The sequence below is a fragment of the Hypanus sabinus genome, unplaced genomic scaffold (assembly GCF_030144855.1).
Source record: "Hypanus sabinus isolate sHypSab1 unplaced genomic scaffold, sHypSab1.hap1 scaffold_503, whole genome shotgun sequence".
NCBI lineage: Eukaryota > Metazoa > Chordata > Chondrichthyes > Myliobatiformes > Dasyatidae > Hypanus > Hypanus sabinus.
Window position 1 is genome coordinate 194613 of NW_026781370.1, and position 27424 is coordinate 222036.

Consider the following 27424-nt stretch of genomic DNA (forward strand, 5'->3'; position numbering starts at 1 on the left):
GGCTGAGATGGCCTGTTTCCGTGTTGTAATTGTTATATGGTTATAATGGCTCTGATCTCCTCACATTGGCACAGGAGCGTCTCAGCTTGAGGCTGAGCGATGTCGGACTTGCAGAGTCTGGGTGCCCAGGATCTCATTTCCACCCAACCTCCATCGTAATTAACTGCCACCGATTTTACTGATGGGGGATGGAATACCGGCGTTGAGCAATGGGGTGAAGCTCCCTCTGCATCATCCTATCGCACATTCCCAGGTCAGACACAGAGTGAAGCTCCCTCCATACCGTCGCATCACACACTCCCGGGGTCAGACACAGAGTAAAGCTCCCACCACACTGTCCCATCACACACTCCCGGGGTCAGACACAGAGAAAAGCTCCCTCCATACCGTCACATCACAGACTCCCGGGATCAGTTACAGATTGAACCTCCCTCCACATTGTCCCATTACACACTCCCGGTGTCAGACACTGAGTTGATCTCCCTCCGTCGTATCCCATCACAGACTCCCGGGATCAGACACAGCGTTGAGTTGTTCGGAATGTGCTGAGAGAAATCGTGGGAAAACTGTTCGTGAGATACTTTGGAGGTGGTTCGAAACGTCTGCTGGACATCTGTGTGAGCGGCTGGGTTAGTGTGGAAGCTTCGTTTGGAGTTTTTCTGCCAGTTTGGGTTCGTTGACGGCTGCGAACTGCGTAGCCCGCTGCTGTGGCCGCTGGCAACTCTCCAGGAAGCCGGGTCGCTCCAAAAACCGGAGACAAACGCCGTTGTTCTCCCACTGACATCGGGACATCCACCTTCCATCTCTGTCGTCGGGATTCTCGTTCGGTGTCGGAGCCGAAACATCGTTTGAGACGTCTCGACCTCTCACGGCCTGGAAGTTCTGCGGGACTAACGGAGCCTTTCCTGGCGTTGGAATTTCTGGCGCTGGATCAGCAAGGTACCGTCGAGTACAAACTTTTCCGGCCAGTTTCTCAACTCTCTCCAGGACTTTATAAGCAGCACCGGCATATAATTCTCGATTGGGACACAGAAGTAACGAGCCGGACCGGTGTACAGGGAGTCGCAGGCCTTCGGGGAGTTATGCAAAGGCGGCTGCCTCTCCAGCCTCGGACAACGCCCTGTTTCGGTCGGTGAAAGTTGAACGCGGTGTGCAATGTATTTTGCGAACTGGAACTACCCTGGAAAAGTGCGCGGAGGCTATGCTGACTTGTTGGGGAGAGATGGTGTTTTGGCCACTGAGAAACAGTTCGGGAAGGCAGTGTTTTACCTGAGGAATGATGAGTTGGTGCATCGGGCTCTCAGTAGGGGGATCACGGTGGAAAACATCTTTTTACGGATGGAGCTGGTGACAGCTCCCACACAACGCATCGTCCTCGGTCACGTAAAGCCTTTCATCCCCAACGTGGACATGCTTCCCGCACTGGCCCGCTTGGGGCAAGTACGGTCAGAAATAACTGCCATCAGGCACAAATTCAGGAGGCGCACCCTCCGTACTGTAATTTGTTTCCGGCGACAGGTATTCATGCAGATGGAAAGGGAGGACGACGTTGAGGACGGGTTTACTGACGGCACGAGGAAGTAGATTATCAGGTGTATTGGAGCTCTAAGCACCCACGGTGCCATGCGTGCGGGGAGCTGGGGCACTTGCGGAAGGATTGTCTTAACACCCGAAAACCCAGGGAGTCCACTTCGGGAACTAGTGCCCCAGCTACCTCTACCCCTGACCTCATTCCTGCTCCTACACCTGTGCCGGCCCCTGCTCCTGCCCCGACCCTGTCTCTAACCCTGTCCCTATTCCTACGTCTGTTCCAGTCTCTGCTCCTGCCCCTGACCCTGTCTCTAACCCTGTCCCTGTTCTTACGTCTGTTCCAGTCTCTACTCATGCCCCTGACCCTGTCTCTACCCCTGTCCCTATTCCTACGTCTGTTCCAGTCCCTGCCCCTGACCCTGACACTGTCTCTACCCCTGTCCCTGTTCCTACGCCTGTTCCAGTCCCTGCTCCTGCCCCTGACCCTGTCTCTACCCCTGTCCCTATTCCTAGTCCTGTGGTTCAGGCGAGTGTTCCTGAGGCTACGTGCAGGGAGGTGAGGCAAGTGACGTGGAGGAGCCTGTGCGGAGCAAGAAGGCGAATAAGAAGTCCAAACACTCTAAGAGGTCGGCCCCGAGACTGCAGAGCTCGCGCCCTTTTGCCCTGAAGTGGAGCGGGATGCTCGGGGAAGTGCACAGTTGGATGGGGTGATGGAAGCAGAGAGCACCATCGCTGTGCTCCTCCGGCTTTAAGAGGAGAATGGAATGTTCCCCCAAGAGGGCAGGGAATGTAGATGCGGGGGAGTCCCAGAAAGGGGTGGGAATCTGGGTAGAAGTTGTGTCTAACCCTGAATTCCCAGATGTAGCCACCAGTCCTGTGGTAGGTGGTGTGGTTGTGCAGGAAGCTAGTGCTGGGCCTGTTTGCACAACTGAAACAGACCTGGTGCCCTCCACCTAGGACTTAGCAGTAAGCGCCTCCCTGGAGGCAAGTGTATTAAACAGTATGAGCGGAGAGGAGACCAAGCTCTCTTACTGTCAGCATCAGGCTGCCAGTGAATCCCCTGGACCAGAGCTGCTGGGGTCCCCTTCATACCTGTCTCCTGGGGAGGGTCATATACCCTGCATGCCGACCCCATCAACTAATGGCCTGCAGGGAGTCTCTGGGGATTATCCCTCCATCGTCGTAACTGTGGATCAGACTGATGCGCCGGTGGAGAGGGAAGGTTTGAGGGAGGTACCCGCTGCGCAGTGTAGGTTACAGGGGCAGCCACCTATTAGAACACATTAGGAGGAAGATGGGGGATCTGTCTGCAGTGAGGGGTTGGAGGGAGATTATTTTCTTAGCGAGAGAATGGACATCATCACCCGTTCTGAGAAATCCCCATTGATAACTGTGGAGGAGATCAGAGAGTTCATTCACTCCTCTGTGGGTGCCAAGCATCGGCCTAAACTCGCCTCACTTCGCTGGCCTAGCATGCCGAGGCTGGTGAAGTCCTTACGAGTCACCCTCGGACGGAAGGGGAAGGGGAAGAGGAATGCTGTGTCAGGGAATGACAGACGACAGCCGAAATCCTTCCTGGATGTCCTGGTAGGGGACATCAGAGTGGGAAGCAGCCTCGCTCCTTCGGGAGACGGTGGGTCACAGGGTGGCGTTGGCACCACTCGGGCCGGAAAGCAAACAGCATTCTTGCTTTTTTTTTCTGGATAGTGTGGTTGAGGTCTACTCCGCTCTCACCGGGAAGGGTACTGTTGCTGAGGCCTAGTGTACTCCCGACATGACGCTCACTGTAGCTGGTCTAAAGTTTAATGGTAGCTGGGGTTCTCTCCGCAGATAAAACAATCTCGCAGTCCTCAGGCATGGGAGATAAGCGGTGAATGACCTGTAGGGAATCCATACCACCCCAGGGGATGAGTCTGTTTGGCTTCTAGAGTGGCGGGGCGGGGTCTACATGAGTCACCTTAGCTCCAACTCTAGCGGGGTGGTGATCCTGTTGGCCTCGACCTTCTAGCCGGAAATGGTAAAAGCTCAGGATGTCGTTCCCGGCCGCCTGTTCCATCTGGCTGAGCGCCTGGATGGTGAACCTCTGCATTTCATCAACGTGTATGCCCTGAGGGGCGTGGTGATCTGGGCGAGCTCCCGGCACACACCGGCCACCAGGACAAGAGGGCCATCACGGATGCGGAGAGGTTCTGGTTGACAGCCTCTCCCAGATTGGGCACGGCCCGATTGTCCCGTGACGTGATCCGGATGACCAGTGTGCTGGAGACGCCGGCTGACGGAACGGCAGTGGCACTGCAACACGCCGAAGATGCCCTCACCCGAACGGCGGCAGAGCTGGCGGCCGTCAGGACAGTCGCCCTGCAGAATCGACTGGCCCCGGATCACCTACTGGCGGCTGATGGTACCTGTGCAGTCATTGGTAAGGGACGCTGCACGTTTATCCCTGACGAGTCGACTAACATCTCCCGCTTGGCTGCTCACATTCGGGAGTCGGTGGCTAAAATTCCAGCTCCTCCAACACGACACCTCATGGGGAAACTGGTGGCCTTTTGGGTCCTTAGTGGGGTGGTGGGCAACTGTCATTCACTGATCGATTGCACTCAATCTCGTTATCATTCTGTGTGTATATTATGCTGTGCTGGTCAAAATATTCAGAGCCCGACTGCCTTTCTTCAGAAATAGTTAAGTGTAAGACTTCCATTAAGATATATTACTTTCCTTCTCATTGCGTTACATGTAATGAATTGGGAGATTCCGGAGTGAAACTGGTGTCTGCGGCTCCGAGGAACCCGGAGTGTAAAATACAGAAACTGGAGTAAGTACCAGACTGTGGGAGATTGTGTTTACACTGACTGGGTGTCTGACACTGAACATTAATGAGATCAGTAATCGTGGTACTGATAAACACTGGGAATTTGTACTGTTTCCTGTCTCTCTGTATCCTTCACGTTCCCTCTCTCTCATCTCCAGGCTGTGGGATGTCGGTCTCACAGATTTTGGCGTGGATCCGAGGGGTGGACTGTATTGGAGGAGTCGTGACTGTCACGTGACGGAACTGCCCACTACCAGGTTGGAAGGTACGCCACCTGCCAGTCAAGGTTTGACCCCTCCTCGCCCATCAATGCACACCTTACTATTGGTCCCTTTAATTAGCCTTTGTAATCGGCTTAACCTTGCTGGCACCGAGCCATTGCCCCCACTGTGAATTACCAGGGCGGGACCCTCCAGCCCTGCAGCACTATAAAGGGTGATAGGTGTGCTGGACCCTTTCCCTTTGCCAACTCCGAGGGATCACCCTGCTTCACCCCAGGCTGAGAACCGTGGGACGGAGCTGTTGGAATTGTTGGTGAGCTGTGTATTGAAGACTTTTGGGAGCGTTGATTACTGTCCCTGATAACATAGAGCCGAGCCTGCACAGAGACAAGAGGTGGAGAGTATCGTATTGATTTTTCCCTTGGTTGTGTGTGTATGTGCGTGTACTTTGTTCCCAGGCGATTTTCCCACGTTCATTAGTAATTGACTGTGTGTGTTTTATTGCCGATCCGACTTTCCCCACGACTGTTGTGAATTGTGTGCATGTTGCTTCAGATGCCATTTTCCCACGCTTGCCTTCTGTAAATAAAATACTTTACTACCAAGACTGTGTGTCCGAACTCCTTGCCTTTGAGACCTACCGAATCTGTTTCCCCACTTACCACACTTGCTCACCCAATTGACATTTTCTACGTTCATGCGATATAGGTTTGGCTTGACCAACATCTGCATCATGTATTGAGACCGCGGTTTGCTTGGGAACATCAGGAAATAAATCTTTAAACATCAGAATTAATTCCTTCAGCTGTTGTTGTTGCTTTGGCTGCAGATGAGCCAACTTGTTATCAAGGTTTTCTAGAACAACCGAGTTCTTCAGCCTAACTGGGACCACGTTTGGCTTGTGGAAAGTCTCAGACAAGTCAATTGTTTCATTCTCAGGGTTACCAGATTCATATGTTTTGACAACAACACTCACAGATGGTGCTTGTTTGTCAAAATAAGGCTTTATCATATTTATGTGTACAACCTGTGATAGTTTACATCGGTCAGGTGTTTTGATAACATAATTCACATTATTAATTTGAGAGACTATTTCATACAGTCTGTTGAATTTCGCCTGAGGTGGATTCGTCAACATTGGAAATAGGAAAGCACCTTATACCCCACCTGGTATTATCTTTCGCAAGCCCGCTTATCTAACCAACACTTCATTTTATTTTGAGAAATCTTTAATTTTTTTTCTTGCTCGAGTACAGGCGTGGTGTAGTTTATTTTTGAACTTCAAAACATAGTCTAACAAGTTAACATGTACATCCCCATCAATCCACTGTCCCTTTACCAAAAGTCACCTCACTCTGCGACCATATACAAGTTCAAATGGACTAAAGCCCAGTGATTCCTGTACCGACTCTCTTACTGCGATCAAAAGCAAATATATTCCTTCATCCTAGTCTTTTCCATTTTCAACACGGTATGTCTTTTGTTGGCGTGTGCGTGCGTGCATCAATGATGTCTTTATCAAGCCTTTACAAGGCACGGAGCGAGTGAGAGATTGTGTGGTACACAGTAAGTCTGAATCATTGTTTTGAGGGTAGAATATGAAATCTTTCTAGAGCCCATTGTAATTCAGGATGGTATGCGGATGATGTAATTTGTTTAGCTCCCAGTTCATAAACTACCTGCTGGAATAATCCAGATGTAAAATTACTTCGTTGATCAGACTGGATTTCGTTAGGCAAACCAAATAAAGTAAAAAAAAACTTGGTAACAGCCTTCGCCACAGTTTTAACTTTAATATTTCTGAGAGGTATTGCCTCTGGGAATCTGGGTGCAGTACACATAATAATTAGCAAATACTGATGGCCAGCTTTAGTCTTTGGCAATGGGCAAACTCAATTCACGATAACTTTAGAAAAGGGTTCACTGAATGCAGGTATAGGCCACGGTGGGACCACTGGGATAACCTGATTAGGTTTATCAACAACTTGACAAGTGTGACAGGTTCTGCAAAAGGTCACAATATCATTCCTGAACTTAGGCCAGTAAAATTTTTACATAATCCTGTTTAGTTTTATTCACTCCAAAATGCCGACCTAAGGGCATACTGTGGGCCAAAATTAAAAAAAAAAAATTCAGCCCTATAAACTTTAGGAACTACAACTTGGTGAACAATTGCCCATTTCTCACTCGCTGGTATAGCAGGTGGCCTCCACTTCCTCAATAAAACTCCATCCTTGAGATAATACCTTACTGGCACTTTCTTAATCTCATCATCTGAGAGAGCTGTTTCTTTTAAAGCTTCAATCTCAGGGTCTCGGTTCTGTTCTGCTATAAACTCCTTCCCAGACAGGGATAAATCTTTCTCATCAGACTTACTACAATAATCCTGTTGAAACAATGAAGGCAGAAAAGTCCCTGACACATCATCAGAACCGGAATCCCGATTTTGGCTATCATGGTTATGAGAATCATGCTGCACATAACCGTCTGCGTCGGCAGACTTTTTAGCCATACTTCGAGTTCCTGCACAGGAAGGATAAATGTTAAAATCCATCCGTGGGTCGTCAGTGGTTGGCTTAGTTTGCAACAGCACTGCAGGAACAACTTTACCATCTGCCAGGTCATTCCCTAATAGTAATCTTTCACTGGTAAACTGGAGCATAATCCGATTTTAACAGGTCCCGAAACCAACCTTGGCTGTAAAGTTATCTTGTGCAATGGCACAGAAGCCATGCCACCCCCAATGCCTTTAATAAGATTTAGCTCACAAGTGTCAGTCTCATCACCAAACATTAGAACGCTGTCTAATAAAAGTGACTGAGAAGCCCCAGTATCTCGAAGGATTTTCACTGGTAACGGGGTTGACCCTTCCTTTACTAATACAAAACCATCTGACATAAAGTGATCGAATCCCTTCTTAACTCGGTCAGACCTCTCAGTCTTTAACTGAGCTTCAACAGAATGTTCAGAACCCTGTGGGTTTATAGGTGCTTCAACATACTGAACAGAGGCATTTGGGACTGCCTCCTGTTCCTTTCTCTTCTTCAGGATGGAACAATCAGCCATCATATGACCAGCTTTGTTACAATAGTAACAAGTAAGACCAGAATATTTCTCCTTCAACTGCTTCCCTTCATCCTTACTCTTGTCACTAGTCCCAGCTTTAATTTCTGGTTTACCCTGCTGATCCCTGCTACTCTTTTGGAAGATCTTATTTGGGGTAAACTTAACCTTATGAGTTAAAGCAAACTAATCTGCTAATCTAGCAGTCTCCCGTAAAGTGGCAGCATCCTTTTCATCTAAGTATGTCTTTATGTCTTCATAAACACACCTTTTGAATTCTTCAATTAAAACCAACTCTTTCTATCTGTAAAAATCATTTATATATCTATATGTGCACCAGTGGTCAAAACACACAACTACTAATAAGCAAATTCCATATAAGTATGATTCACAGACTTCATCAAATTTCTAAACTTTTGCCTGTATGATTCTGGGACCAACTCATAAGCTTTGAGCACAGCCTGTTTCACTAAGTCATAATTAGCTGCATTTTCAATTGATAGGGCAGAATGAGCTTGTTGAGCCTTACCCTTAATTATACTTTGTAACTAAAGAGTCCAGCTTCCTTTCGGCCACTTTTGACTTTCAGCCGCTTTATCAAAATGCTGGAAGTATTTACCAACCTCAGTCTCATCAAATGGAGGGACCAATTTAACTTTCTGGCTGGCATTAAACGGTACAACCAACTCCTTTGAGCCAGCAACTTCTTTCTCGAGCCTTAACTTCTCTATCACAAACTGCCTCTGTCTTTCTCCTTCTTCCCTCTGTTTTTCTGCTTCCTCAGCTTCAGAACTCCTTTTTTTTATGCTTCTTCCTTCTGTTTGTATGCCTGTCAAGCATCAAACACCCTCTTTCTCTCATTCTCTTCAGCCTCTAATTTAAGTACATCAATCTTCAATTGTTCCAGTCATAACTGGATCTCCTCTTTACTCACAGAAAACCTGTGTAACACCTCCTTATCATACACCTTCATAGATATATTGTGCTCAACTATTTTCCTCTGAATTTCTGGCTTTCTCATAGCCCCCCTATGGAGGCTGCAATTCCCAGCCGCACCATCAACCGGACATATTAAAGTGTCCTGGAGCCGACCATCCTCCTGATGATCTGGTAAACGACTGAGCTGTTGCGTTGCACCAGCCTAAGTAGATGGGGCTGGATAATTGGATTGTGCCATTCTACTACAGCCAGGGGAATGTTCTCTGGAGCTACTTCATTTATGCCGTATCTTTTTAAGGAGAGGAATGTTTTCTCTCCCATGCAACTTACTATTGAATGGCCAGCATCCAATATAAGCCCACAGCCAGGAGCTGAGTGGTGTCTCTTGGTCAGAGGAGTATTTCTCTATGTTGTTGTAACCCAGTTTTGTTCTGTTTAGCTGATTCAAGTTTGGACTGCAGAACAGTTCTGTTGAGTTTATAAACATTTTGGGTAACAAAACTCCTATTTTTTTCACCTGTACCTGCTCTCCCAGTTTTATGCTTCCCCTGGTCCTTCACACCCCCATACCTCATTGAGGTTCAATAGTCAGCAATTCATTTGTTTTAGCTTTTCCTAATGCCTCAGGGGTTGGCACTTCCAGACATATATAAATATCCATTGCTGCTGATTTCCACACACAAATAAATCAAAAGGGATTTTCCCCAATCAGATTGATAATTATTTGATCAATAAGCCCTGCAAATTTGTTCATATCCCAGACGCAGGCCCCAATTTTGTTATGAACCATAATGCTTTAGACACAAACCAGCAACAATAGACTACACCTGGAGTCCAGTTTTGATGTCAAAACCACTGTCTTTATTTGTAACTATTATAAAATTGTAACAAACAATTTAAACAAAAGTTAAGTGTTATGTGTATAAATGTGTGTAAATATAACTCCCAAACTACTGAGCTCGAGGGAAACAATGCTTGGAGTCTTGCGATGGTAAAGTTCAGGTCATCCACAGAATAGGTGATGAGAGAGAGATAGTTGCAATCCAGGGTAAATGTCGAGAGAAGGCAATTCTGTCGAATTCCACAGGTTCCACGGTGGTAAAATGAGAGATCAGTCGCTGTAGAATTTATCCGTCGTTCCAAATCCACATACGAATTATCACCGAAAGCGAATTGTCACAGTGATATCGTCGTCACCCAGGAAAGGGTAACACATAAGTGGTCTCCACAGGATACGCCAAATCCGATCCAAACCTATGGATCAAACGAGGTGACAACCACACATTCCATGTACGGTGAATTGATAATTAACCCACCCTTGCGGGTATAGGAAATTTCTGAAAAATGACCCTTGGCCACCAACTCCCTGGTTTCAATCCTTCCATTTTTCCTCTGTCTCCATCTGACTCTGAGCGTCCGTGTCCTCGATTAAAACTAAACACGCTGCAAGTCAGACTGATTTGATTTCTTAATCTCACACTTTCTCTCTTAAAATGACAGTCCACAGTAAACGAAACATAGGGATTCATAACAATGGCCACACCCTGTTGTGATCTGACTGGTGTGCCAGTAGTTGGGATGACTGAGTGAAACCTTTCCCACAGACTGAGCAGGTGAATGGCTTCTCCCCAGTGTGAACTCGCTGATGTCTCTGTAGGTTGGATGAATCAGTGAATCTCTTCCTGCAGTCTGAGCAGGTGAAAGGCTTCTCCCCAGTGTGAACTCGCTGATGTCTCTGTAGGTTGGATGAATCAGTGAATCTCTTCCTGCAGTCTGAGCAGGTGAAAGGCTTCTCCCCAGTGTGAACTCGCTGGTGACTCTGTAGGCTGGATGACTCAGTGAATCTCTTCCCACATACTGAGCAGGTGAACGGCTTTTCCCCAGTGTGAAATCGCTGATGTCTCTGTCGGCTGGATGACTCAGTGAATCTCTTCCCACAGACTAAGCAGGTGAACAGCTTCTCCCCAGTGTGATCTCTCTGATGACTCTGTAGTCTGAATGACTGACTGAATCTCCTCCCACAGACGGATCAGATGAATGGCCTCTCCCCAGGGTGATCTCGCTGATGTACCAGTAGGTTGGATGATGCAGTGAATCTCTTCCCACAGACAGAGCAGGTGAACGGCTTCTCCCCAGTGTGAACTCGCTGATGGATCAGTAGGCGGGATGACAGTGTGAATCCCTTCCCACATTCTGAGCAGGTGAACGGCTTCTCTCCAGTATGAACAAACTGGTGTGCCAGTAGTTGGGATGACCAAGTGAATCTCTTCCCACAGACTGAGCATGTGAACGGCTTCTCCCCAGTGTGAACTCGCTGATGGCTCAGTAGGTGGGATGACTGAGTGAATCCATTCCCACAGACTATGCAGGTGAACGGCCGCCCCCTGGTGTGAAGTCGCTGGTGAGCCATTAGATCAGATAACCGAGAGAAACCCTTCCCCGAAATTCAGCAGATGACAGCCTGTGCCCAGTGTGATCTAACTGATGTACCCACAGGTGGGATGACCAACAGAATCATTTCCCACAAACAGAATGGCCTTGCCCAGTGTGAACCTGCTCATGTACCTTCAGTTGAGATAACCAAGTGAATCCATTCCCACTGTCTGAGCAGGTGAATGGCCACTCTCCAGTGTGAACTGACTGGTGTACCATTAGGTCAGATGACCCAGAGAATCCCTTCCCCGAAATTCAGCAGATGACCAGCCTCTGCCCAGTGTGATCTGACTGGTTTGTCCACAGGTGGGATGCCCGGCAGAATCCTTTTTCACACACAGAACAGATTAATGGCCTTGCCCAGTGTGAACTTGCTGATATACCTTCAGTTGAAATGACTGAGTGAATCCATTCCCACTGTCTGAGCAGGTGAACGGCCTTTCTCCTGTGTAAAATGACAGGCTTGCAATTTTGTCAAATGACCAAATGAATCCCTCCCCACAGTCTGAGCAGGAAGGATGGTCGAGTGAATCCCTTGCTCCACTTCTTAAATATCTAGACAGAGACAACAAAACTGGCGTGCCATGTTTGAGCTTCCTGGAGCCAAATTCCTTCCCATTTTTAACCTGTAAGAAGATTTACAAAATCCATCAATGGATTTAGGACAACATTTCAGATGAGATTACATGAGTTGCCAAGGATTGATCTGGTATCACACTCTCCTGACTGGGCAGAGAGCTGGTATCTGGAATGACCATCAATTCCTGTCTCTATAAGAATGCTCTATCAGATGTTCTTCCTGTCTCTATAAGAATGGGGCATTTCTGCCATCTGCAATCTGTGGCCTGGCTCAGTTTGACTCTCCATTGGTATTATTCCCTGCTCCTGCTGAGCAGCATGGGTGCCTGGCCCCACAGTAACTGAAACAGTATCACACAAATAGTCTTTCTAGACGTGCAACTGGAATTTTCTCTTATGTATTATTAACTTAAAGTGCCACAATTTTAACGCCATATAAAAAATTCCTACTGAGATGAATGGTTGGTCCACATAGCTGTTAAAAGGGCTTAGAGTGAATTTTTGTAATATTTCAGTTTTGTCTAGAAAACTACAACACAGAAACAGGCCCTTTGGGCTATCTAGTTTGTGCTGAACTAATTAAACTGCCCACTGCCACATCCCTACCATCCAGGTACCTACACGAACCGCTTAAATGTTGAAATCGAGCTCGCATGCACCACTCGGGATGGCTGCTCATTCCAAACCTAGATGACTTTCTGTGTGAAGAAGTTTCCCGTCATGTTCCCCTTAAAATTTCACCTTTCACCCTTAATCCATGGCCACTGGTTGTAGTCCCACACCAATCAGTGGTAAAAGCCAGCTTGAATTTACACCTTCCCTTTAGTTGAATATACTCAAAGGCGCTTTCTAAATGGTCACCTATGTCGTTGTCATTCATAGGTCGAATAAATGCTATAAAAATGGCTATTCTACCGAATTTTTTATATATATTTCAGGCAGTTCCCTCTTTTGTTCCAAAAACATTATTTGATAAAATAGATTCTTTGATTTTATCTTATGTTTGGAATAATAAAGGCTCTAGAGTGAATAAACTTTTATTGCAAAAATCAAAAAAAGATGGAGGACTGGCTTTACCAAACTTTAGATTTTATTACTGGGCAATTAATATTCATTATATTACTTTTTGGATTTATGAGATAGACGACCAAGACCGCCCTTCATGGTTACAGTTGGAGGAAAATTCAGTAATAGGGTTTTTGTTAGCTACTTTATTAGGAGCTCCTCGTCCGTTTCCGTTCTCCAGAATAGGTAGACAATCTCTTAACACTATTGTTAAACATACTTTTAAAATTTGGTTTCAATTTCATAGATTTTTTGAATTATTTTTTTTTTATTTTCTAGTAATACTTATTCTAATTTATTTTTTAAACCATCAACTATGGATAAGGCTTTTTTAACATGGAAAATTAAGGGAATAAAGACTTAATTACATTTGTTTTTACAAGATTGTTTAATGTCTTTCTCACAGTTAATGGATAAATATGATATCTAATACACATTTTTTCAGGTATTTACAGGTTAGGAATTTCTTACATGATTTTTTACTGAATTACCCCTTGGCCTGCTTTTCAAATTTGGCTTATGTTATTTTTCAGTTTAAACCTTTTCAAAAACGATTAATAGCTATCATTTATAAACAGTTAATGAATGCTCGCATGTCGCCTAATGATAGGGTTCAACCTATCTGGGAAATAGAACTTCAACATTCACTTTCAGATGATCAATGGAATAAGATTTATTATTTAGTCTATAATTCATCTGTCTGTGTACACCATATCTTAATACAGTTTAAGATAGTACACAGGCCCCATATAATCCAAAGATAAATTGGTGCATATTTTTCTGAATATAAGCCCTATCTGTGACAGATGTAACACAGAAATGGCTACTTTAACTCATATGTTTTGGTCATGTGCAAGTTTAAATAATTTTTGGAGGGATGTGTTTGGAATATTATCTAAAGTTATAGATATGGATGTTCAACCTTATCCAATTACAGCAATTTTTGTGATTATTCCAGAAGAAGCAAGCAAAGTATCTGCTTCTGCCCAACATGTGATAGCTTTTTCACCTTTACCGGCTAGGAGAGCTATTTTGCTACATTGGAACGAATCTAACCACCTACTGTTTCCTATTGTTTCTCCACCATTGTGTCATGTCTAAGCTTGGAGAAAATTAGAAGCAGGACATTTGATACATCCTTTAATTTTGAACAAGTCTGGTGACCTTTTATTCAATATTTTCACATGATTTAATTTATTTTTTTAAATTCTCTTTGGGGGAAATCCTTATCCATGAAAGTTCAGAGATGACTGAAAGGATGTGTTTTTTTTTCACTCTCTCTGTTTTTTTCCAATTTTATCCTCAATTGGACAGCCCAATCTTTCTTTTTCTTTCCCTTTTTTCTCTTTCTTTTTTTTTTAATTTTTTTTGTTTCAGTTTAGTTAGTGGTTTTTTTTCCTTATCAATAAAATTTCCAATTTTTTAAATTATTATGAGGAGTTGTAATTTTTTTGGACCATTGTATATATAATGGCATAATATTTTACTTATTTGATTTTGATATTATATACTTTTTGTTTTTACTATTGCTGTTTATGTCTTTTATATATCTACTTGTTAAACTCCTCTTCCGATTTGTATATTCTTTAGTTGGAAATCAATAAAAAAGAATGAAAAATGAAGTTACACCATCTATGCCCCTCTTTCACAATCAAACCTCCCCTCAATCTTCAACATTCCAAGGAATAAAGTCCTGAGAAGATGAACTGATTTCCAAAAGTCATGAAGTTAAAGATGAAACATTATTTTCAACATTTTAAGCAAGATTAGTGTATTATTTTTGTTTTTACAATTTCAGAGTGAAAAAAAAGGAAAGGAGCAGCATGCAAAAGTTTGGGAACCCCAAGAGATTTGAGCTCTCAGGTACCTTTTACCAAGGAGTCAGACCTTCATTAACTGGTTAGGGCTATGGCTTGTTCACAATCTTCATTAGGAAAAGCCAAGTGTTACAAATTTCAAAGCTTTATAAATACCCTGACTCCACAAACCTCGCCCCAACAATCTGCAGCCATGGGCTCCTCTAAGCCCCTGCCTAGCACTCTGAAAATTAAAATACATGATACCCACAAAGCTATAAGAAGACAACAAAGCGTTTTCAGGTAGCCCTTTCCTTAGTTCGTAATGTACTTAAGAAATGGCAGTTGACAGGAATGGTGGAGGTCAAGTTGAGGTCTAGAAGACCAAGAATTCCTTCCAAGAGAACTGCTCGTAGGATTACTAGAAAGGGAAATCAAAACCCCCGTTTGACTGCAAAAGACCTTCAGGAATATTTAGCAGACTCTGAAGTGGTGATGCACTGTTCTATTGTGCAGGGACACCTACACAAATATGACTTTCATGGAAGAAACATCAGAAGAAAACCTTTCCTGTGCCATCACCACAAAATTCAGGGTCAGATGTTTGCAAAGGAACATCTAAACAAGCCTTATGCATTTTGGAAACAAGTCCTCTGGACTGATGAAGTTAAAAAAGAACTGTTTGGGTGCAATGAGCAAAGGTATGTTTTGAGAAAAAAGGGTGCAGAATTTCATGAAAAGAACACCTCTCTAACTGTTAAGCACGGGGGTGGATTGATCATGCTTTGGGCTTGTGTTGCAGCCAGTGGCACGGGGGACGTTCTACTGGTAGAGGGGAGAATGAATTCCATTCAATACCAGCAAATTCTGGAAGCAAACATCACACCATCTGTAAAATAGCTGAAAATTAAAAGAGGATGGCTTCTACAACAGGATAATGATCCTAAATGCACCTCAAAATCCACAATGGACTACCTCAGGAAACGCAATCTGAACATTTTGCCATGGACCTCACAGTCCCCTGACCTAACCATCATTAAAAATCTGTGGATAGACCTCAAAAGAGCAGTGCATGCAAGACGGCCCAAGAATCTCACAGAACTAGAAGCCTTTTGTAAGGAAGAATGGGCAAAAATCCCCAAACAAGAATTGAAAGACTCTCAGCTGCCTACAGAAAGCGTTTAGAAGCTGTGATACTTGCCAAAGAGGTTGCTACTAAGTACTGACCATGCAGGGTGCCCAAACTTTCACTTCAGGCCCTTTTCCTTTTTTATTATTTTGCAACTGTAAATGATGGATACAAAAGAGTAATCTTGCTTAAAATATTAAAGAATGTGTCATCTTTAACTTTATGACTTTTGGAAATCAGGTCATTGTTTTACTCGCTTAGCTATTCACAGGAAGAGAAAGGTAGCCAAATTTTTGCATATCACTAAATGCAATTTTCTTGCTAAATGATGCTTTAAAAAGTTGGACTTCCAAATATCACTCCCCTTCTTCCCACTTGCAAATTCTTCAGCAATTTTTGCATCACCACAATATACACAAGGTAACACCAGTTTCTGTATTGGACATAAATATTTCCCCTGGACCCTCCCTCAGGTGACTGGCGGTGATGAACTTGGTGATGCCAATGAATATGAAGGGAAGGGCAGTACTCTGTCTCATTGGAGTCTGGAACATTTGTGATCCGAAAGCTACTTGTTACCCAGGGCAAAGTTGTTTGATTATCATTATGTATCCAGACAGAATAGGTTAAAACATATCCTCACGTGTAGAAAACTCCAGAACAAGCAACACACACAAAATGCTGGAGGAACTCAGCAGGCCGGGCAGCATCTATGGGAAAGAGTACTAATGCTGAGTTCCTCCGGCATTTTGTATGAAATTCCTCCGGATTTCCAGCAACTGCAGGTTTTCTCTTGCTGCGGTTGGAGGCAGAACAAAGATAATTTTCTCAGCAGCTGATAGAAAGATTTTGTTCTCGTTTTCCGAATTCCTAATCCTTGCATTCAGATAGCTGGAGCTCAGCTCTGTCTGTGAGATCTATCTGCTCCCATTCCCTGATTAGCCGGAAGCACCCCGGGGCCCGCGTACGGATCGTGGGGCTGAGAGAGAGGAAAAAGACCTTGCCTGTGCTGAGTTTGCGGACCACAGTCTCCGGTTCTCACAGCAATTGTCGCTCAATTAGAGTCGAAAGAGCCCTTATCTTTCCGCTCCTCCCGACATTTTGTATACTACGCGCATGCGTAGTTATCGGAGACGACCGTAATCCTGCGCTTGCGCATTTGATCGGTGCTTTAAACGACAGCGAAATTTTAAACGCGCGGCTTTATGGGTAATCATGGTGCCATTCAAAATTTATGCAAGCTTCGGTTCCACGTCCATATCTCAGTTTTTGTGTGTGTATAGAAAACTGAGCAGCTTTCTTAACGCAGAGAGCGGCTCCCATAAACGAAACACTCAATATCAACAGGCATTTCGTGTATCTAATGCCAAAGTACAATCCTCTTCCAAATGCAGATGTGAAACAAAACAGATTCTGCAGATGCTGGAAATACAGAGACGCACACACACAAAATGCTGAAGGAGCTCTGCAGTTCAGGCAGCAACTAAACAGAGGAGTACACAGTCTAGACATGCTGAAGGGGCTCGGCTTAAATGCTGCCCATTTATTCCTCTCCACATTTGCCGCCTGATCTGCTGATAACCTGCAATGTTTCGTAGAAATTAACCATTTTGTTTTTCAATTAACCGGTTTCCAAATGTTTCTCATCTTTCATTCATAGCCACATCCTGCTGGTCTGGTTCCTCTTCCTCCTCCTGCTCGTAACCTCCAGAACCCGTCTCTTTCCGGAACCCCAAAGCTCTGATTGGAGCTGGTAAATCTTTGTTTTCTGACTCCGCTCCACTGAAGATTCACTCGCCAGTCCGCTGTCAGGGTTTAGAGGCGCATTGCCACAACCCGGCTGTCTGAGGCACAGTCCTTTGAAATTGGTGAAAATGACACAAAATTTGAAAAGAGCAGGGAAAAAGGTGTTTAACCACCTTAGTCCAGAGCCCTGGGGAAGGTCAAATACTCAGCGAGCTCATCGTGTTAATTAGTCTGCTGAAAATCATGCAGGAAATTCATGCAGGTGTATAAGATGATGAGAGGCATTGATCGTGTGAAAATTCAGAGGCTTTTTCCCCAGGGCCGAGATGGCGAACACGTGGGGGGCATAGATAAGGTGCTTGGAAGTAGTTCAAGGCGGATGTCAGAGATATATATTTTTATACAGATAGTGGTGGGTGTGTGGACTGCACAGCCAGCGACGGTGGTATAGACGGGTACAATAGAGTCTTTTAAGAGAATCTTAGATAGGTACATGGAGCTTAGGAAAATAGAGGGTTCTGTGGTAGGGTAATTCTAGGCATTTTCTAGAGTAGGTTACATGGTCAGTACAACATTGTGGGCCGAAGGGCCTGTAATTTGCTGCAGATTTCTCTGATTCTATGAAATTCAAGGGAAATCTCTTCTCCCACGTAGTGGTGACAGGAACAGGAAGAGTGCAACAGGAAGAGTGAGAGATTAGTTTTAAAACACTGATATGGAACAGAAAACTGGGCAGGGACCAGATAGACTGAGTGGCCTCTCTAGTGTACATTGTGAGTTTGGCAGTGACAGTAAGTACTGCGACATGGGATTTGATACAGAATTGATTTAACTTTCACAGATCCAAAATATTAAACACCAGTCAAATTTATGGCTAACATCAGCAGAACAGACTCCTCCAATGCTCAGTGACCAGGGTTCAGTCCTGGGTGTGATGAGCAGCCGCAAGAACTGCAGAATCTGACAGTAACGGTCCCTCATAAACCTGCAGCTGCCTTCAGTCACCGTGATGGTTAAACATTTAACACGGAGCTGATTTGAACTTCCTCCCTGATGTGAAGTTGCTGGTGTTGCAGCAGCTGGGATGAGTGAGTAAAACTCTTTGCTCACTCCGGACAGAAATGTGGCCTCTATTTATTGTGAACTCACGGGAGCATCACAAGGTGGGTTAACTGAATGAGTCTCTTCGCACACACGGAGCAAGTGAACGGCCGTTTCCCAGTGCAAAACTGTAGGTCACGGTTTTCAGTCTCGGCCCGAAATGTTCACTGTTCGTTTCCACGGATGCTGCCCAGCCTGCTGGGTTCCTCCAGCATTTTGTACCTGTTGCTTTGCCCACAGCACCTGCAATGTACTTTGTGTTCAAGCTCTGGTGAACTGACAGATACAGCGGATCTAACGTGCTGTTGTGTTTGTGATTCCCATACACAAATCCTTTGAATTTTCTACACTGTTAAAGGTTTATAAAGCACGTCAGTGGGTGAAGGACAACACTTCAACTGAAATTATTTTAGTCTCCATGGTGACTACTGATAAAAACACTGTCACAGCTCAACACAATTTGGAGGAACAAAGCATCATCTTCTAACTGGCTACAGTTCCTGCATCAGGCACAACATCAAACTCTCTGCTTCCCTCTCTGTGTCAAAATGGATCACTCCTCCCCTTCATCAGTCTGTGACTTGGCTCAGTTTGTCTGTCTCCTTCGCATTCTGAGCATGCGCCACACACCCACTGAGATCACATTTTATTTACACGGCTGCGACTAGAGACTTTCTGATTATTATGTCCCTCCCGGCATTTGACGGTTGTAATCTCAGAGTCAGCAATGGTATTGAACATCGGGAGTAGGTGATTAGGCTTTTTCGTTGGAGATCGATAAACTGCCGGTAGTGTGTGGCTGGATGAGTGGGTCGTTTTCAGACTGGAAGGAGGTAGCGTTTGGAGTACCCCAGAGATGAGTCCCTGACCATAGTTGTTCACAGTTTAATGTCCTGGCGGAGGCAGCGAGATGTGAGATGTCCCAGTCTGCTGGTGACGCAGAAAGAGTGGAGTTGGGGGAGGGGAGGCTATTCACGTGCAATTTCGTAGCTTTGCAATCAGTACATAGTGCACTGTGGGGCTGTAGTGGCGGGTTCCATTGCTGGGATCCGTGCACAGTCACTGTGGACTGTGACAATTTTGTGAATAAAGCACCATTCTCCAATTTAGAATCCCAAGCTGGGGAACAAGCCTATCGATTGTATATTTAAGTTGTATTTATGGCACTGTAATAACCAGATAGTATAGCTCTCCACGACCTCTCTATCCAGCCCTTTTAATATTGGAATTCATTTGTAAATTTCCCCAGCGGGCCATCAATACTGTCATCCGATGCATTGACAGTGAACTCGCTGATTGAAAAGTAAAATTTTCTCACTAGCAACCTTATCACTTCTAAGCAAACAACGTTACTTTACCTGCTTGATAATTATATTTTATGATAATTAGTGAGTGCAACCATGCAATACTTCGTCATATTATTAAATTAAGTATTATATGTGTTATTGTACCAGTTATTCACTGAAATGTAGTGATAGGTTATAATCTTATTAATGTCTTAACTATCACTATATTTCTGTGGAGTTCTGGAATTCATATATTTCTTTCATCTTGGTTTACAGCTTGACATTATAAGAAGCCCTATTTTATACACACACACACACACACACATACGTACACACACACACACACACACACACACACACACACACACACACACACACACACACACACAATTAATGAGCAGGTACACAAATTGGGTGCGACATACGAGGTGTTAAGTCCGTGGCCTAAGGTGGAAGGAGTCAATTTTAGAAAACCTAGCAATTTTCAATTATCAGAAACAGAAATACCACAAACGTTATTACCTTCAAACTCTCTTCAGAATCACTCAAAGAGTTGAACTGCACGTGCAGGTTCCGAGAGCTGTATAACTTTAGGCCGTCTAACTTAGGACACGAATTTATCAATCACACCTGGTATGGCTCCGGCACCTAAAGAAATGGCACTGCACCACTGCTCCAGGCGTCCGGCAGAGCTCAGGCCCGGCCCTTTCTCAATGCAACCGGCCTCGATTTTCACAATCTCGGGATCAGCCCATAATTATCGCCGCCCGAATGGGAGAACCGCCAACAACAGATGCAGAGGTCTGCACCTCGCCGCCGGTGGCCGGAGGTCCATGCAGCGCAAACGGGTTGGCGGGTGGAGGGGGGGGGGGATACTCGGATAGAATATAGGGACTGATCCTGGACCCTGAGGGTGGCCTCATCTTGGCACAAGAGGAGGCGATGTTTCACACGTCGGAACGGGAATGGGAATGGGAATTAAAATGTTTGGACACCGGGAAGTCCCGCTCGGAGCGGATAGTTCAAAGGTTAATTTATTAGCAAAGCAGGTATCCATAAACAACTCTGAATTTTTTACTTCTCCAGAGAGCCACAAAACAAATGTCGTTCACAGAGAAAAATGAAATTTCCACACCAACCCCAGCATAAGAACTAACGGCATCCCGATCATCAACCCCCAAAACCCACCCCTCCCATACAAAAGGGAACAATAACATCAACACCCCCGAAAAATAAACATTCCTACCCGGGACAATTGCGGAGGAGCCGGTGTCACCAGTGTGGAGGCGGCCGCATCGGGAGCAGCGGACACAACAGGCGACCCCGGAAGATTCACAGGTGAAGTGTCGCCTCACCTGGAAGGATATTTGGACAACGGAGAGAGTTTGACCGTCCGGCCCTTTCACTGTGACACCCCGAACTCCACATCAAATCCGTCCAAACGAATCTGGGTGATCTTTAATGACCAATAAATATAATTCCTCTCAGCGATCAGCTGTCTGAATGATCCCCTGACTCTGAGAGGAAGGGGTATCTATGGTCCACACTGTCAGGGTGTTGAGTTTACCAGGAGTCAAAGACTGCAGGGACGGGAGGTTTTCTGTTGACTAATACACTGTGTGTGGACCCCGCTGGCAACGCACTCCCACATGTGACGTCACACAGCTCCTCCCCCACGCGCCTGACGTCAGGCATGGGCTCCCCCACCGGGTTCTGCCCTGACGTGCGCGGTGTCTTACGTCACCCACGCGCTGCTGTTCTCGAGCTTTATCGGTTTAACAGCTGGGCTAATAATCACGTGACTAGCCCCGCCCCCACCGCTGTCAACAGAGGATTCAGGGGCTACGTTATTCCCATTGGTGCGAAGCGATGTCAATCACGGGTTACAACCAGTAGCGGAGGCGGACAAGCCGAGTGGGCGTTACCCCGCTGAGTCCGTCACCCTCTCGAGCGCCGACAGCCTCCTCAGAGCGGAGAAAACCTCAAAGTAAATGTCCGCTTTCTGATTTATTTCCATTTCCCTCCGAGGGAAGTTGGGGCGTTTGTGAAGCGTCTCCTGCGGCCGGAGTCTGATATATCGCTGAGAGGTAGGAGGAGACCGCTCGGCCCGTCGGTTCGATGCCGGTTCCCCGGGGAGGGATTTTATTGACAGGATGAGGATGCTGAGAGAGGGGGCGGACAGGATGTTTGTCCCGGTCGGGACAGGAGGGGCTCATCTGTGGAAATGTCTGAGCCCACGGTGGTGCCGAGCAGAGGGATTCACCACATGGGGGGCAAACACCGGCAGACTGTTGCCCTGCAAGCGGGACCAATGGTCCGGGCAGAGTGACAATTATTTGTGCTATGTTGAGATTGTACCTGGAATTTGGTGTAAAATCCCGCTCCCCATACTGACACGGGTTATACAGACCAAAGAACAAACTGCCGGAGGAACTCAGTGTGTCGGGCAGCATCTGTGGAGGGAAATGAACCGTCAACATTTCGGGCCGAGACCCTCCCTCTGGACTGAGAGTGGACGGGAAATAGTCAGATAAAAGAGGTGAGGGGTGGGGATGGGGCAAGAGATGGGGAGAGAGAGGTGGATACAGGTCAGGGGGAGGTGGGAAGGTGGAAATAGTAACAGGGGTGGGAGGTGAGTGGTTGGGGCAACACGGGGCTGCAGAAGATGGAAATTAATTCCACAGAGGATTATCAAAGAGGTTAGAGAGCATTTGTTATAGAGAGTGCAATGAAGATTCACCAGACTGATCCCTGGGGTGGTGGGGTTATCATATGAAGAAAGATCAAATGTGATCACCCTTTCATTTAGAGAATCCAGGACTGAGAGGTGAACATTGAAATGCACAACATCATTACCGGTTGAACCAGGGATCTCAGTCTCTGAAACAGGGATGGACTGTCCGGGACTGAGATGAGGGGAAATGTCTCCACTCCGAGGGTGGTGAATGTCTGTAAAACCCCTCCACAGAGGGCGGTGAAAACTCAGTGATCGTCCCCACGTAAAACAGAGGGCGGCAAATGTGTGGAGACCGAAGGGATGGAGGAAACGAGGACTGGGCAGAAACATGTGGCTGAGATGGGAGAGCAGACGCAATCTTGCTGATGGTTAGAGGGGCTGAATGGCCTGCTGTTTCTCACTTGATATTTCAGTGTTCCTGTCCAGCAAGGCTCCGGAGGAATGCGAATACAAATTAGTGTTTATAAACACAGAACTGATTTAAATGAAACGTGAAAATTTCCTGTTTGGGTCTGAATTATGTTTTGGACCTGGATGGGAATGAGCCGCTGACTCTGTGACCTGGAGATGGAGGGAAAGGGATCGGGGAAGATATGGTGTGAAATAATAATCATGTCTCTGGGGTAAATATGGAATAATGTGGGGAATGCAGTGGATGAGTCGGGCAGCGTGTGAGGGGCGAGGAGCAGAGTCACCAGATCAGAAGGGAGACCCTCCACCCTTCACCTGATCCCGTTTCCTGTTCACGTTTCTCTGCAGATCTGCAGCATCTGCGGGTCACTGCTCTACGTGTATGTGTAGCTTCATCTTTCCCCGTACAGACAAGTCAGTGAGATCCGGATCTGTCACGTCCTCTGTTGTGCGTGGACAATGTTTTTTTCTCTGCAATACTTTCTGCATGTTTCCTGTTTAAAATCACAATTGTTAAAATCTATTGTTATGAATTAGGTTCTACTGCTGCCGCAGGGACAACAAATTTCATGACACATGCCGGTGCTATTAAACCTGATTCTGATATTGATATGGGAGACCCACCACCGGTCTCCTGTTCCCAGTTACCGCAGATCGTAATGTGAGATTGAAGCATTTTCCATATAGTTGCTTTCCACAGAAATGACAACAGTTCAGTTTCCTTCTGAGGTTCCAGAGCAGAAGCTCAGTCTGTCTAATATTTCCACACAATTAAAATGGGGAATTTGTTTATTATCATCATGTACTGATTGATTGGCCTAATCTGAAATACTGATAACAATCAATCAAATGCCTTCTGACAAGGCTCGGTCCAAACAAACTTTTCACCCTTCTTCAGGAGGTTGGTCAGAGGAAGAGTGATAGCAGCAGAGTTCTTACAGAACTTACGATAATATCCATCCATTCCCAGAAACCTTCTAAGAGCCTTCTTAGCAGTCAGAATAGGAACTTGAGAAATTGTCTGGACTTTTGCCCGAACAGGAGCCAACCTGCTTTGACCTACAACATAGCCAAGACAGGTCACAGTGGCATGGCCAAATTCACTCTTAGCCAAGTTAACTGTAAGGTTGTCCTAGGAAAGCCTGTCAAATAGCTTTTCTACTGCAGAGATATGCTCTTCCCGAGTGGCACTCCCTGTAACTAAGTCATCAATATAGGTATCTGTGTGTTCTCACCCTCGAATTACAAAATCAGTCATTCTCTGGGATGTTCCTGGAGCATTTTTCCTTCCAAAAGGCAAAACAGTGTATTCATACAACCCAGATGCTGTCACAAACACAGAAATGTCTCTACCTCTGTCCGTCAATGGAACACACCAATACCCTTTCAACAGATCAATCTTTGTAAGAAATTTGCTTTTCCAGCCTTATCGATGTAATCCCTGGGGATAGGATAGGCATCTGTTTTTTTTACTGCATTTACCTTTCTATAATCAACAATATCTAACAATACCATCAGGTTTGGGCATAATAATGCAGGGTGACTCCAATCTCATTTTGATGGCCAAATAATACCATTCTCCAGCATATACTCAATTCCCTGGTCAGCCAATTTACACTTTTCTACGTTCATGCAATTTGGGTGTTGTTTAATCAGTTTGGCTTGACCAACATCTACATCATGTACTGCGACCGTTGTTTGCTTGGGAACATCGGGAAATAAAACTTTAAACTTCAGAATTAATTCCTTCAGCTGTTGTTGCTTTGGCTGGGGATGAGACAACCTGTTAGCAATGTTTTCTGGAACAACCGAGTTCACTAGCCTAACTGGAACCATGTTTGGCTTGTGAAAGGTCTCAGATGAGTCAATTGTTTCACTCTCAGGGTTGCCAGATTCATTTGTTTTGACAACGCACACAGATGGTACCTGCTAGTCAAAAAAGGCTTTATCATATTTATGTGTACCACCTGTGTTAGTTCAAGTCAGTTGGGTGTTTTAATAACATAATTCACATCATTAATTTGGGAGACTATCTCATACGGTCTATTGAATTTCACCTGTATGGACTCATCAACATAAGGCAAGCACCTTATCCCCCACCCGGTATTTTCTTTCGCAACCCTGCTTATCAAACTAACACTTCATTTTGTTTTGAGAAACCTTTAAGTTTTGACTCGCTAAACTAAAGGCTTGGTGTAGTTTATTTTTGAACTTCAAAATGTACATCTCCATCAATCCACCATTCCTTTTAACAAGATCAAACGTCACTCTGCGACCAAATACAAGTTTAAACGGAGTAAAGCCCAGTGATTACTGTACTGACTCTCTTTCTGTGGACAAAAGCAAATGTATTCCTTCATCCCACTCTTATAAATTTTCAACACAATATGTCTTAATCATTGTGAGGTCGAGTCCATTTTATCATTCATTTGGCTTATAACCACAGACAGGAAGCCGTCCTTCAGCCTGGTGTTACGCACTTTACGGCTTTTGTATCCCTTCCCCGATGTGGGAGCGGGTTTGCAGCCAGACTGTCCAGGTTATGAGGTTCTTTGTGTCCATGGCCTGCTTTTCCGAGGGAGGGGAAGTGTAGGAAGAGTCCATGGAGTGGAGGCTTGTTTCTATGATGTTCTCTGCTCTCCAAAGTTCTCTGCAGTTCCTTGCAGTCATGGGCAGAGCAGTAGCCATACAAAGGCATGAAGTATCGACAAGGAGCTCAGAGACCTCGGCCTTCACCCTGCCTTGTGTAGCTGGATCCGGGACTTCCTGTCAGATCGCCGGCAGGTGGTAAGAGTGGGCTCCATCTCCTCTGTCTCTCTGACCCTGAGCACACATCACCCATAGGGATGTCACTTTGGCCCCCTCCTTTACTCTCTGTGCACCCATGACTTGTGTTGCCACCCACAGCTCCAATCTGCTAATTAAATTTTGCTGACAGCACTACATTGATTGGCCTAATCTCAAATACTGATAACAATCAATCAAATGCCTTCTGACAAGGCTCGGTCCAAACAAACTTTTCACCCTTCTTCAGGAGATTAGTCAGAGGAAGAGCGATAGCAGCAGAGTTCTTACGATAATATCCATCCATTCCCAGAAACCTTCTAAGAGCCTTCTTAGCAGTCAGAATAGGAACTTGAGAAATTGCCTGGACTCTTGCCCGAACAGAAGCCAACTTGCTTTGACCTACAACATAGCCAAGACAGGTCACACTGGCATGGCCAAATTCACTCTTAGCTCAATTAACTGTAAAGTTGTCCTAGGAAAGCCTGTCAAACAGCTTTTCTACTGCAGAGATATGCTCTTCCCAAGTGCCACTCCCTGTAACTAAGTCATCAATATAGTTAGCTGTGTGTTCTAACCCTCGAATTACAAAATCAATCATTCTCTGGGATGTTCCTGGAGCATTTTTCCGTCCAAAAGGCAAAACATTGTATTCATACAACCCAGAAGGTGTCACAAACGCAGAAATTTCTCTACCTCTGTCCGTCAATGGAACACACCAATACCCTTTCAACAGATCGTTCTTTGTAAGAAATCAGCTTTTCCAGCCTTATCGATGCAATCATCCACCCTAGGGATAGGACAGGCATCTGTTTTTGTTACTGCATTTACCTTTCTATAATCAGTGCAAAATCTAACACTACCATCAGTGAGGGGGGATTTGATCAAGGTATTTAAAATTTTGAGAGGGATAGATAGAGTTGACGTGAATAGACTGTTTCCATTGAGAGTAGGGGAGCTTCAAATGAGAGGACATGATTTGAGAGTTAGGGGGCAAATGTTTAAGGGAAACAGGAGGGGGTATTTCTTTACTCAGAGAGTGATAGCTTTGTGGAATGAGCTTCCTGGAGAAGTAGTAGAGGCCAGTTCAGTTGTGTCATTTAAGGTAAAATTGGATAGGTATATGGACAGGAAAGGAGTGGAGGGTTATGGGCTGAGTGCGGGTAGGTGGGACTAGGTGAGATTATGAGTTCAGCACGGACTAGGAGGGCCGAGATGGCCTGTTTCCGTGCTGTGATTGTTATATGGTTATATCAGGTTTGGGCACAATAATGCAGGGTGACTCCAATCTCATTTTGATCGCCTAATAATACCATTCTCCAGCATATACTCAATTCCCTGGTCAGCCAATTTACACTTTTGTACGTTCATGCGATATGGGTGTTGTTTAATCAGTTTGGCTTGACCAATATCTACATCATGTACTGCGACCATGGTTTGCTTGGGAACATCGGGAAATAAATCTTTAAACTTCAGAATTAATTACTTCAGCTGTTGTTGTTGCTTTGGCCGCAGATGAGCCAACATGTTAGCAATGTTTTCCAGGACAACCGAGTTCATTAGCCTAACTAGGACCACGTTTGGCTTGTGGAAAGTCTCAGACAAGTCAATTGTTTCATTCTCAGGGTTGCCAGATTCATATGATTTGAGAACAACACACACAGATGGTGCCTGCTTGTCAAAAAAGGCTTTATCAATTTTATGTGTACCACCTGCGTTAGTTCAAGTCAGTTGGGTGTTTTAATAACATAATTCACATATTTAATTTGGGAGACTATTTCATACTGTCTAT

At 45.2% G+C, this 27424-nt stretch overlaps 1 protein-coding gene across 1 annotated transcript; it reads right to left on the reverse strand.

Annotated features, from left to right (window-relative positions):
• Positions 1-10571: 10571 nt before the first annotated feature.
• LOC132389216 (zinc finger protein 664-like) lies at positions 10572-16663 on the reverse strand. The gene is made up of 2 exons (XM_059961678.1): positions 16567-16663; positions 10572-11624 (listed from the first exon to the last, which is right to left on the reverse strand). Exon 2 carries the CDS (start codon positions 10973-10975, stop codon positions 10595-10597), a length of 381 nt encoding a protein of 126 aa, XP_059817661.1. The 5' UTR covers positions 10976-11624; positions 16567-16663; the 3' UTR covers positions 10572-10594.
• Between the last annotated feature and the right edge of the window lie 10761 nt (positions 16664-27424).

Bases quoted from the DNA above. Each gene is read 5' to 3' on its own strand.
- LOC132389216 (XM_059961678.1), bottom strand. From the start codon at position 10,975: ATGGCTCACCAGCGACTTCACACCAGGGGGCGGCCGTTCACCTGCATA.